The 14,260-nt window shown below is 37.2% G+C and overlaps 1 protein-coding gene across 3 annotated transcripts in view; it reads right to left on the reverse strand.

Annotated features, from left to right (window-relative positions):
* Positions 1 to 970: 970 nt before the first annotated feature.
* Positions 971 to 14,260, reverse strand: part of ATG5 (autophagy related 5) — a 77,095-nt gene continuing 63,805 nt past the window's right edge. For all 3 annotated transcript variants that reach the window (XM_065056616.1, XM_065056618.1, XM_065056617.1), the window contains one exon: positions 971 to 1,988. In XM_065056616.1, coding sequence (XP_064912688.1) covers positions 1,852 to 1,988 — 137 coding nt within the window. In that variant the 3' untranslated portion in view covers positions 971 to 1,851. The remainder of the gene's footprint in view (positions 1,989 to 14,260) is intronic.

The raw sequence follows: 14,260 nt of genomic DNA on the forward strand, positions 1-14,260 counted from the left end.
GTATCTGCCTACGAAAGTTTATAAATGCCAGTCCAACACTGTAACAAAAAATCCAAACAGAACTGGAAATCAGAATAACTCAGTCAAATCATCCCACTATAAGAATATTATATTTTAATTCTGCATAAACACAGATCAGCGTGGTTAGTTTTGTTTTAAAAATTCTTCATGAACGAAGAATAGATTTATTTCACTATTACCTTTTCCCTCTCATTTCCTTAATGCTATTTACTAATTTACATTTAAACCACTATTTTTTCTATTGACTTTTTCTGCCCTTAGGGCTTTTTTTTATCCTCAATTCTATCTTCACCCAAGGAGATCCTTCCCCTCTTGCTTCTTAAAGAGGTTTTTGTTGGACTGATTTTCATTTTCTTGTTATTCCAGATACAGGTAAGTATCCCATGATAAAGGGAGCATGGAAACTAAGCAGAATGGGAACAGCACTGGGAGGTACTGGGACATTTGCAAGCCAGAACTTTGAGTAGGAACTTCAATAGTTACTATATTTGAAAGAAAAATACCATGCTTTCTTTATAATTGATAATATTTGACATATTTGATAATATGTCTACTATAAACATAGTCTTGTGCCACGAACAGCCACAAACCTTGGACAAAGCAATATAGCACACAGTTTGATGAATTCAGCGTAACACAAAAAACGTTCTAAGAGTCCTAGTAGCAGCTGCGATGGTAATGAACATTTAGAAACCAAAGCGACCCAATAATCCAAAAATACATCTGCTAAACTAAGGAAAAATCTGTGCAATGAGATTAGAAGCTTCCAAATTTCAGACCGATTGCTCAGGGACCACAGTAGAAAACTAAACTCAGATGTAAGGAAGTATTAGCTTGGAAAAGCCACAGCTTTCCAAAATTCAAAATTATTAAAAAGCAATAAATCTGTTCGTCATTGAGTGATTTAACTGTTTTCTAGTCTATGGGAATAAACAGCAGGATACAATCATTTGCAACATCTGTTTACTTTTTTTTAAACTTTTTAAACTAAGAAAATATTCTTACAAGGAGGGAAAAAAAAACCAACAAAAAACCACAGATGAGCACAAAGAAATGCCATAACAAATCCTGAGACAAATTATCCTACATCATTGCTAGTCTATGAAAACTGGTTTGCATAATAAACATACTGGAGTATTCAGTGACAGCATACAAATCGAAAATATTTGTAAATTATTAAGTTGTGCATGTTTTTAAATGACAAAACATGCTCATGGGTTCACTTTATAATCTCTCACTGCTTGTTATCAAAGCTAAAAGATCATTTGCATACCAATACGCATACTGTAAACATGAACTTCTCATTAAGGAAAGATGGGTTTACAGTAATTTGATCTTTTACAAAAAGCTATTAGTAACTGAATCTCTCAGTGTCTAACTTTCTAGAAAATTAAACCAATGTTTCCACTTTCAAAGTCGAAACACTACCGCTTTAGGAAACAGCCCTGTTTATTTGTTAATCAGAAATACAATCAAGTGGCATATTTCCATTTGCTCTTCGGCTGACAGTTTCGGCTTCATTATATTTTACAAGAAAACAGCAGACTTGCAGAGGTCCTGTAAATTCTTTCATATCGCAACTGATTTAATTACAGCGGTGAAGAAAAGCAGCGGTGATGCAAAATAAGATCAGCCCCATTGCCCTTATCTGATGATACGATCTCTCTTCCTGTTTGGCTTGCAGCAGTGAGGACTTTGTGTTTTGTTTCAGTTTTCATTGTTTTTTCTTTTCTGGTCAGGCTGCCTCTGTCAAGAGTGACAGAAGGAAGAAGTTGACGTGCCCATATAATTCCAGCTTGCGAATGATCCTCATACCAATATAGCTGAGTTTCAATCAGTAGGTCGGGGAATGATACTAATGTGGAGAAAATTATCTGGGTAGCTCATATGTTCGCTCAGCCACTGTATGGGTGTTTCCAGCATTGGCTCAATTCCATGAATCATCACTTGAGTCTTCTGCTCTCCATCTAATTCAAAGAAAAAGAGAAACCACTAATAGACCATTCAAAGTTCACAGAAAGATTAAACATTTACTTAACTTACGGTAGACTTAATTGGTGTTACAGAGTTTAACGTTTAACAGAATGAAAAGCAGGAAATATCGGTATGGAGAAAGCTGAGATTTCTATCATCTAAACCAGAAACTTCGAGTCAAAATTATTTCCAAGAAAAAGCCGGGTTAAAAACCAAAACTTAATGAAAGTGCCACTCTTCTTCATTAGTTGCAAGTTTTTTTCCTACAGTGATCACAGCTTGATGTCATCACAGTTAATGCATATCCATCTCGCCTGGCTATAAGCCATATGAATTTTGCACAGATCATGCTTAAGATGTTGAACTTCCTAAAACATGCTAATAAAGTTGTTTTCCTAAAACTGTGATCTCCTGAAAGAGCTGAACTACACGTAACATGTCATTCTTGTAATACATGTAATATTCCTGAAGTCATTTTGTTTTGCTAAGAATAATTCACTTAAGTTTCTAGCAATATTTCAGAGTTACTCAGAAGGCTGAGTTGGCACCAGCTTTTTCTCACTTCATTTAGTGTCTTGGAAAAATCTAAGTTAGCAAATGATTCCCAGTATGACAAGAATATTTTCTAAGAATATTTCAATTCTTTTTATTTATACTTGTCCCAGAGGATGCAAGTGCTTTGATCCTTTGATTCAAATGATGGGAACCAGCTAAAGCAACTGACATAACTGTCATGAAATGAACTTAAAAAATATATATATTTCAGAGCCTTGAGAGGAGAACAACATCTGAAACACGCTTCAAATAATGGTTAGGGGAAGAAAAAAAAAGGAAGGCAGTGACCTTTCACAGTTATTATACTATACTCTGGCATTCTCAGATGGACCTACCACAGTGAAATCCACATTCAGTGCTCAAAAATATCCCTGCCATGTCAAACTGGCATTTCCCCCCCCCCGCCTCAACTGTCTATATTACAGAAGGAACCACTGTGCTGCCCAAGAGCTGCATGGAAGAAGAGCAGAATCTACAAGTGAAGGTACCATGACTGGCTCTTCCATTCAGCTACCCCAGTTGTAGGATAATTCCTATTTTATAACATAGATAAAAAAAAAAAAAAAATCTTCTTTCTTCGGTAAGCAAAATGACCTGGCAGCTGCCTGAAGAAGTTTGTATTGTAACCGGGTATCCGTGCCAGCACAGGCTGAATTAGACGAGGAACAATCAGCCTTGAGTGCGCTGCTGACTTTATGCTACTGATAATTCTGCCTGCAGAAGCAGACAGCTATGTTTGCCTAAAACAAAGCATTATACATTAGTTACATGTTATCTACATATGGTATCATATTCTGTACCAATTTTTGATTAAATACATCAAGCTTGATTCTCTAAATGGCATAGTACACACATTATCACACTAAATGAAGCATGAGCAATTGCTGGTTTCTGGTTTTATTGCAGACAGGTCTGAAGAATGCAGCACATCATTTAAAAATAATCTGGTATTTCCAACCACAGCAGGTATTTATTGCCAGTCAGATTGTCAAAGGTATAAACTCCAAAATAAAGTATCTCAGAACCCAAATTTTCACACGGAGAAGTTAGGGAACATCTAAATATATTTAATATTATAATAACTCCCAAAGAGATGTATTTAACCCTTTCAAATTAAAATTTGTCTATGGTATTCCATGAATTGGCCACAGAGTGGGTGACATTTATTTACATTCCACAATATTACTTAATTTTCAGAAAAAACTAATATGCATACACAGACAGATGGCAGAGACATCAGTGCTAGCCACCTATGCATAGCTGTCTTTTTAGCAAAAGCTCGCACAAAAAAATACATTAAAAGCTTTTGAACCTCAGTGTCGCCTTCTTGTAACAGGAGGAAAGGCTTATAAATTATAAACACTTTCCTTGATGCAGCTTTTACTGTGTGACAGAACATTTTTGGATGCGTATGCAAGTGTGTACTAACTTGATGCCTCTTGCTTAAAAATGAAATGCAGTTAATCTGGCCGTCCCCATTCCCTGCTCCTTTCTCACACAAATCTTTTATTTTGTTCCTCAGCAAAGTGAGAAAGTCTCAGAGGTCAGTGAAGAATTTACAGTTTAATTAAAGTCTAAATCTCTGCATTAGCATTGTTTGTGCTTTAGTATTATCTTTGACAAAGCATCACTTCTCCTTAACTCCTTTTCCCCTTAAGGCTTGACTAAAGAGATCTTATCTACCAACTCTGTATTTACCGTAGCCTTCTTTCACAAAATCCATTGTTTTTCCTTCAGCATTCTTCCCTCCTTTTGTTACTAGGGATCTAAACTCTCACTTAAGTCACATTTACCCAAACTTTCCTCAACTTTCATGTTTTCAGTAACTTCCCCTTTTGAATCACATACAGAGTGTCTCTCCTATAGATTGCTCCTCAGCTTCATGTAGCAAAAAGTTGTCACCAGCAAATACACTAGAAAAGATTACCGGAAAATATTTTTGCTTTCTCAACAGCTCACACAATCACAGAATCACAGAATGTCAGGGATTGGAAGGGACCTCGAAAGATCATCTAGTCCAATCCTGTCTAATTCGTATCCACCACTACCCCCGCGATTTGGGTTCTGGATGATTTGCTAGCTATCATGAAAGCTTCATCCACCTGGTTTGTAGATATAATAGATTTACATAATTTTTTCCTTCTGTTGCTGTTCATAAGTCTGAAGAGCTGCGGATCATTTTGTATGCATCTTGACAAACCACGTGCTGTTCTCTTCTTCCCCACACCATATTCTGTGATAACAAAGTCTTTTTATACTGACAAAATGCCTCTATAAGAGCGTACAAGTTGCTAAACACAGCATATATTGAAATGAGTGGTGTAAGATTTAACTGACCTAATTTCAAAGATTAATGCTGTTCTAAGTCATTGGATCAGGCCTATAAAAATTAGGGCAAATAACTCTGCTCATCTGTAGTGCAGGGAGTCCAGACCTGATAACATAATTGCTGTGAATACCCATTTTACAATATTCAGTAATATAGCTTTAAAACAGGATTTCCTTGAAACCAAGAAGTTCAAATTTTCCAGTCATCTTACTGATTTTTTTTTTTTCCTTTTAAAATCATGATAGAACTGAGTTACATGTTAGCTATCATACCAACTAAAAATGGTTTACTTGCTGCGAACTAATCTCAGGAAAAAGATGAAGTGGAAATATCAGAAAAATAAAAGCATAGCAATGCGTGTTTTGTAGGAAGTTTTTATAATATGTGATCACAGTAACTATTTGCTTAAAATCAGAGTATTTTTTTATTACTGAAGTGATGCACCAATAATACTGTTTCAGTATTTAGAGGAAAAAAAAGCCTCAAAACCAATTAAGTCATCTTGGTTGTCCCAAGATTAAATGATTTTTCTTTGCGTTCCTTATAGAAATCCATGAATATAAAAGGCACTGTAGCCCCTGAAAGTCACTAGCCACAAGTGATATGCACGGATTACAAAGCTTTTTGGTAAAATTTAACAATATTCCATCTTCAGAAGGCAGGTAACTATGCTTACATATTGTGTACCAAGATATTTTTGAGACATTTCAGATGATTTAATTAGACACTAACTCAAAGGCTGCAACACTTTAAGTACCTGACCCAGGCTAATTATACCACATCAAGTCAGAAGTTTTCCAACTCTGTACAGAAAATGGAGAGGAACAGGCAGCTCTGAAGTGAAGGGTGGAAGAAGAGGTCTAGTTCTCTATCATCTATTAAGGTACCTCAGCATTCATGATCAGGAAACCAACTTGATCCTGCCAAAGAAAGTATTGACAAAGGGCTCTCTTTTACAGATAGACATCTGCTGGAAGGAAGCAAGAGAGAGCAGCTGTTGCAACTCAGCAGACTCCTTGAGGTCGTGGCTCAAAACCCTTCTCAGCCTGAGGCTGCTTGAGTCCACTCTCCCTCCTTTAAGCAGAATGCCCTCACTACTACAATATTTGCCGTTGCTGAGCCCAAGCTTCTTCTAAAACCCCTCAATGTTCAAGAATCAGTGAGAGACTGTCAAAGAACAAAGAAGAGAGAAATCTGTAGTGTTCAGAGAAGTTAGGAAGATGTGCAATGTCATGGTAGCACGCTGTAAAAAGATTCAAGTACTTAAGAGCAGAACAGTGAGAATGCACTACTTCTGGCAAAAATACGTATTTCAGCCATTTTTCCACTCAGATTAGCACCACAATGCTCACCAACCTTGCTGCTAGATACTCCCTTTTACCTACACAGATTAGCTTCTCTAGGCAGGCTACAACTGTGATGCACTACTTAAAATTCTTTAGTGGGATGAAATACCTCTGTTCCGATTTGCAGCCTCCAGCTATGACCTGTCAGGGTAATTCAGCTGGCTTAAATTCTTTCACTAATAGACAATACAAGATATTCAGGATTTGGAAAAAATGTCCCTGGAGTACTTCAGCTAGAATCCTCCGTATGCAAAAACTCTGCACAGCAGGTCCCAGAACCTGCCTGTAGTCATCAAAATGGCCAGTGCAGAAACCACAGCTGCTTACTCAAGGCTGCACCACTTAGGAGACTGGCTTTAAAACCCAAAAAAGGGGAATACAACCCAGTGCTCCAAACTAGGAGTACATAATGCACTTCTTGAACAATACAAGGACTATATTGGACAAGCATACTAAAAAGCGTAAGGAGTAAATATAACCAAAGGAAGCATCATGCTGTAGCAGCTTTATGAATAATGTAACAGAACTAGTTTTCCAGCTTTTTCAGCTGTGAAGTGGGCCATAAACATTTGCTTCTTTATCTTCAGGATGCATCATATGTTCTGGATTAGATGATACTACAAGTATTCCTGACAGTAGGTTGTACCACGCTGTAGAAAAACTCATTCTGGGTCAGTGTTACAAGGAGCAGAGCTCTTCTGTGGCAGTGGTGCTACTGCTTTCCTTCCTGCCTCTCCTGCTCCTCAGGTTACTGGGCAGAACAGGCCTTTGGGCACCTGTACTGAGGAGCAGCCCCAGTGCTCCTTCACCGAGTGTGCTCAGCAGCTGGTGCCTGGGACAGCTCTCAATCCAAAGAGACCCACCACCATCTTCACCAGGAAGATTTTCATTTACCTCCTTAGGACCTCTTAGGAAATTACTTACAGATACGTTGCTCTCAGTAACGTGCTTCCCATGTAGATGCAACCACCAAGTTCATTACTGACAGATATCGCCAATTCAGATTTTTAAAGCCTAAAGCCAAAGCTGGGTGGGACCAAGTCCCAGGCAAGCAAAGGTCAACATTTCCTTCTTGACAACTAGACTTGTAGTCTAGCACAGAGGATCACATAGGAAACTATGTGCAATTATTTACAAAAGACCACTCTACATTAGCAAGCACATTCAAAGACTGTGTTCTAACCCACAACCACAGCTGATAATAAAGAACTGGATGGCGGCTGAAGTCATCCTTCCCCTCTCTAAGCACCTCAGGTTGGATGCTGGAGGATACACAGAGACGAGCCAGCCCCAGACAAGCCTCATGCTCTAAAGTCCAGTGACTCCTGCACCAGCAGCAGAATATAAACAAGCAAGCACTTGATTAATATACTTCACTTTTTGCACTTTCAATTGGGTAACTTCTCTAAAAACCCAAAAGCTCAATATTGTCAGTAACGGTTCTATCTGATACAGGGATCTTTCTACTGCTAGCACTGAAACTGATGAACAGCACCTAGCTCTTCAACAGGAACCTGTCCAAAACGGAAACCAGTCCCAGTGTCTGACATTGACAATGACTGGGTACCATTTACAACAAAACAAGCTTCATAATATTTTCATTGTGTGTGCTACAAAAAACCCCCCACACGTGGGCTCACAAAATATCCATAAACTTCAAAAAAAGTAAGGTAAGGGGTATTTATGAACATTTTCATATCACTTTTATAATATTTACTTTAACCAGATACCATGTCTTTTAGTTTATAGCAAAATATTTCTTTATTCAGTGAACAGGCTTTGCTACAGAATGAACTGAACTCACCTATAAACCAAATATTAATACTTTGCTTTTCTTAATTATCTTAAAAAAAAAAAGTTAAAACATATTTCAGGCTTTTCCATTCATAAACTTGAATCTAACTGGAACATTTCTGCAATCGGTTTCTGGCACGTCTATGTGTAATAGTGACTGAAGTACAGAAATATGGTGAGATGTTCAGATTGCACACTAATGATGACGTCAATATAAAGATCTCAAATAGAAAACAGAAAAACAAACTTGTATTTTAAACAAATTTGACCTACTCAGTTGAGTACTAACAGGTGCTCAATACCTATGCAATGTTATGGGAAGTGCATACAAAAAGAATTGAGCTTCGTCACATCTCTTGGTCAAATCATCACTTGCTCTTTGAAGGAACTTGGCAAAAGTACTTCAGACAGTGAACACTTGAGTTCTCTCTACTGACACAAAATATTTTATATTTAAGAAACGATAGCTTCAAGGCCTAAGGTTACTACACATTCTACTGAGCAGGATTTTTTTTTTAGTTAAATTTTTACAAACAGGAATAAATTCTTTGTATGTGTTTTCAGAAGCTTCACACTATTACAGCCCACACTTTCCTTACTTTTCTGTGAATTCCACTCTATTGCAAAAAGGACCCTGTTAGTCACAGTAGCAAGCTCCATTGCCAGAAGTGACCTATTTTCCATAGCAATCTTAACATCGTTTTCACCTGACTTCAATCATAAATAAACTACCCAAATCCTTATTCCCTTCTGATATATTGGATTGCAATCAGCAAGATCTGCTGTTCAGTACCCTTTGACCAAGAGCACAAAATAGGCTAATCACAACAAAAGGTTCCTCTGACCTCAAGATTTTAGAGGCTGATACATGACACAAAAGCACAGGATTGACTTTTCATTCCTGCCCACGTAACCTGCCAGCCCTGGGAAAGCCACTGATGCTGATTTCAGGTAAAGAACTTGCACACGGAAATAGAGTTAATACACCAGTCAAAACAAGTCATCATGTTCCTCAAAATTATTCTGTATCTGGAATAAACATTGTTCTAAACCCAAGATTTGGTTTGGAGAATAAGAACTTCAGTTCCTTGATATAACCTAACTGCCAAATATAAATATACAAACAGGTAGATTTGGTTAACTGGCAACAACATGGGAATGTCTCTCCTTTTAACTGTTGGTAGCAACATGAGTTCAATTGCTCAAACTGAAGGTCATAGTGTTCTTAAATGTATGTTCTCAGCTCTGGGTTTTGATATCCATGCAAACATCCCAGACAGCTTTTAACTATGGCAAGTTCCTGGGCTTGAAGACAACTAACAGTAAATAAAATCCGCAACTTTGTATTTTGCTTAAAATCTTCTTTTTAAAGGAATGCTAATTTTAACACATTTACTGAATGACCCCTTAAAGATAAGTCATTATTTTGATTTTTTTAAAAACTCTTCTCCAAAATAAACGGTTCAAAACCTAAGCCTCACTCCATCCTGGAGTGTTTTGTCATTACATGTCTTAATTTCAACCTTACAGCTCCTCGATGCCATCTTACCAGAGCCTTTCATAAGAGCTACTGCTTCTTAGTCAAAAATTCCATGACAGAACTACACCTATATCAACCCCAGTGAAGTCTGTTTGTGCAGAGTACTTGAGCACCAAAGCATAACTCCAGGCAAGATACCTCAAGTATTCCTCCATTGTGACAGTGTCATAAAGTCCATATTCACTGATCTGGCTTTAATTACTGCTGTACTTCTTTACGTGGTTCTGACACAGGCCAGTTGTTTGATCTCAACATGATCTTTTTGTGGCATAAAGATCTCCTACCTGCATTTAGACATTTGTGACTTAAGGAAAGGAAAAAAGTTTCTCTGTCACAGTTCTTAGTATTATTAGCTTCCCTGGATTATATTCCAGCAGAGCCTGAGCTTTTTCTGTCCTCAAAATGGAAGTAGACTAATACGCAACATTATAATCTACATTAAGTATCATTAAATTTGAGATCAAATAAAATACTTGGCATCACTCCTACTCATCCTTTTCTTCTCCATGCAATTTTTTCTCTCTCATTATTTCCTGGTATCTTCTACCTCAAGTCTATCCTCAGGTTAGATAGCGACACTTCTGAAACATAACAAAAAAATGCAGATTAAACTCGTCACCACAAGTGAAAGTTTATTACACTTTGGAGAAGTTTTATGAGAATCTCAGAAGTTTATTTCTAATCTCATAGTTGCCAGAAGATATGTAAACAAACTAGAAAACTTTTTCCTATTCCATTGAAAAAGTTTTAAGAAAAAGCAAATGTGGCCTCAAACACCAGCAAGTCCAGGCTGCCTGAGCAGACTATTTTTAACAATTCTCCATACAGTTTAAAACAGTTGATACTGACAGTAATGGCATCTGAGACAATCAAGGGTATTTTTTTCCTTCTGTAAAAGAATTCATGCAGCTCAATGGAAAAGCAGAGTATGGAAATGAGAGCTTTACTTAAACTTTTTTTTTTAAATTTAATTTTATTGTTATTCTTATATATAACAGAATATTTTTAATGAGGTTGTTGTAATAGGTCCCAAACTAATTTATGACAGAACCCTAAAATACTTTTCTTAAACATCTAACATTTTAACGGTTAAAAGGTTTAAGACAACCTTATAGGCACTGAGCCTGAGGTGCTTCCCATCAGACACCTAGCTTCAGCAGGAATTAAAAAGAAATTTTATAAGGTGAAACTCCCAGGAAATATTCTTATACCCTTCTTCCCCAGCATCAGTGCCTTCGCCTCAGCTCTGAACCGGCAATAAGCCTGTGTTAGCTTATGAAAGACTGGGGTTAGCAAATGAAGCTTATAAAACAATTTTCTGCAACACCTTTAAGTTTGGCTACACCCATGTGAACCAAGCAGCAAAGTTCAACGCAAATCATGCTGCTGTTCCATGTAACAAGCAAGCAGACAATGCACTTTTGTAGACAAGGACCAGGCAAGGTGTGCATTAAAAGGTAAGATCTAGAATGCATGACAAATTGAGCCCAGCTCGCCATGAGGCGTTTGCCATTGTTGAGAGAGAGCTAAATCACTTTTAAGAGTTGTGTAGCTTTTTTAAACAGCAGGCATCTTGACTTTCAATAAGTTAACCCTTTCATGCACCAGGTATTCATTAGAACTGAGGTTTCCTTTCCCTCTAAACTGTATAAAACAGACTTTCAGAAATTAAGGCTACCTCTGTATACAGCTAGGGAGTTAAATGTAATCAATATGGTTCTTGAAAAACATAAAAACATTTGATAAAGGTTTTTCTCTATGAAGACTAGTATAAAGCAAATCAATTTGCTGTAAAAGACCTCTTGTTACTAATAGTTTGTGAGAACTTTTATATTGTTTTCAAAGTACTGTTATGCCAAACAATTAAATAGCAAATTCTCTACACAATCATATTACATATTCCCTATGCACACGCACATTCATACTCTTTTAAAGTTTTTTAATGGCATTCTTGAACTTTCAACCTCTACTTTACTTCATTTTCAAGTTACTATAATTCACATCATGGCCGCAAATATTCTTTGATTCTAATGGCCGTCCATCTTTTATAACGAACTTTTCAGCTAATCAAATGATGAACTATCCCTAGCAAGGCAAAACAAAGACAGCTTACTGTTGCTGCAAAACCACTGTCAAAACAGAAAAGACCAGCAAGTTTACTTGTTTTTATCCATCGATAATGCTAATCGTTAGTTTATCTGTCCAGTTTCATAAATCAAATTCGAAAGTGGACATTCAGACATAACTACAATTTAAAAACATTTGCCTGAAAAGCAATAAGCAATATATACAGATTGAAAGCTTAATGGTTGCTATTTCATGTTTTGTATCTTTCTCCGTTTAACTGGAGAAAAATACACTGTTTTTGCCTTTTTAAAATGCTACTTCCAGCAATGTTATTGTGTTATTTAACAAAGCAAACTCCATGAGCAAACTAAACATGTAAATGGAGATGAGCTATTCAATTAACCCCCAAAGCATAGACAGTTTTGTTCCATGTCTGACAAATTCTTCAACCTCTGCTGAGCTGATCAGCAGAAACTCGGCTAATTGAATCCATCTCTGTGAAAAACCACAGGCTCAGGTCCGTACCACATACATCAAGCTGAAGGATTTCTGCTTCAGCCATGGCGGTAATAGTCAGTGGGGTCAGGTCAAAGAGGGTTAAAGTGAGTCAGGATATAGCCAAAGGAATACATCAAACACCGATTTTAAAAGGGCAATTAATCTCAGACAGAAATGCTTCCTGGGGAATGAGATCTCAATCTTAAGAGCACACTACATGATGTAGCAGTAAAAATGTACATATACAAGCTTAGAGAGCTTTCATCCTGTGATCACAAACAGAAGGGGAGTGCTGTTTATCAGAGAAATACAAACCCTTGCTAAAATACTTACATTACCTTCTTCCGGGCCCTTACTCAATGAAAAATAAATTCTTTAATGAGTAGGCAATACAGTTTGCACACATGAAATACATGTTTCTGCACACATACTGTAAGTTCCTTTGAATAGCTAGTAGATAAAAGTATTTAGAGATCTCTACCACAATAAAATTGAAGAATTTAGTATTGAAAAATTCAAGGAAGGATGGATAAAGGAGTAATGGAATAGCGGAAGGGTGCTTTACACTGTGCAGTAACTTAAAAAAAATTCCACAAAACAACTACCTGTTCAGAGTTAAGATTATAAGTAAATTTTCATCCAAACTTTAATTTCATTTTTCCATTCCAAAATATGAAGGGATCTTCAAAGCTGATAGATTGTCATATAATCTTTAAAGAGTTTGACTACTAACTTAAGTATTTTTTACTTTAGAGTTCAGGAAGTATTTTTCCACTTTAAAGCAGAAAAGTAGATCCATAAAACTTAGAACATGTACATATAGCATTTGCAAGCAGAATTTGCAAAGTTAGTATCCTTAATTAGTCAGTACTGCTACTAGGAATCATTAGCTGCAGACACGTAGCTCTGAAATGAGTTACAGCTAATTTTGCTGCATTTGTTTGCAATTTTACAGAGAGCTGGCTCTACGACCACTCTTCCATCTGAGGATACCGATGACAAATAGGTGCAGAATGGCACCTATTTGTGTATCTGGTCCATATATATGGCTTTGTTGCTTGAATTGCCAGTGAGTGACAGTTTTTGTTAAGATACTGGACTTAGTGAAGTCTCCCAAAGCATAAACACCAGTTGTGTTTTGCCACAGTGAGTGTGGTGATGATACAGTCAGGAAGAAGGACAAGGAGCACAAGAGGCATTCAAATCCTCAATGACCACAGCACCTCTGTGCACATGCGAAGCCACTGCAGAAGACTTTGGCTTTGACATAAGGAAAAGTTTTACTTCTGTTTTCTTACAAATATCCTCCAAATTGCCACAGGTGCCAAAAAAGATAGGAAGTACAATTTATCCACTGGATGTGAAGTCATTGAAAAATCTCTGATTAGCATGAGGTATTCAAGGACACAACTAATGTCAACAAGTGCTGCTGAATCCTTAGAGACGAGCAGGACATGGCAAATCGCATTTATTAGCGGATTATTCTCCTCTACATGAGCAGTAAGGTTGCTGCTTTTCTCCTAACTATTTTTTGTAGGTCCTTTAGTTTTGCAGATTCTCTTATTTATAGCCCTATAAGATGTTTATCTCCTGAGAAAATTAGGTTATACCTATACACACCAAGGCAGAATAGAACAAAAGTGCAAGAGAGAAGCACTCTTGACTCCCTGTAAAGATACAGTACATATACCTAATTTAAAGGTATAGATGGAGCTCATAAAACGGACCAGAAGCCACCCTCTGGACCTCAGGGCAAGTGCCAGAGAACAGCTCACGCCTATTCAGCTAAATTATCTCTCCCTCCATATTGCTGACTGAGAGTAGCCCTCAGGCTGTTAAGCCATGAACAGTGCTCAGGTTTTCTGGGAGAGTAGTAATTGGTCTAGACCAAGATTATGCCAGAAAACTGCTAACAGTCACACAGCACAAACAATTCTAGCCCTCTTTTGTTTACTAGTATAAATAAAAACACTAACACCACAATGTCTAAATCTGGTTGTGCACTGCAGTGTCCTGGTTGAGAACTTCACATTGCAAGTCCTCACAGAAGTTTACTGCGGTGACCTGAAAGCTTTGGTAGAACCACTAAAATCTCCAGTTACACTTGCACCAGTTACAACACTAAATGCAGCAGTG

Source organism: Columba livia, chromosome 3 (genome assembly GCF_036013475.1).
Source record: "Columba livia isolate bColLiv1 breed racing homer chromosome 3, bColLiv1.pat.W.v2, whole genome shotgun sequence".
NCBI classification, from domain to species: Eukaryota; Metazoa; Chordata; class Aves; order Columbiformes; family Columbidae; genus Columba; species Columba livia.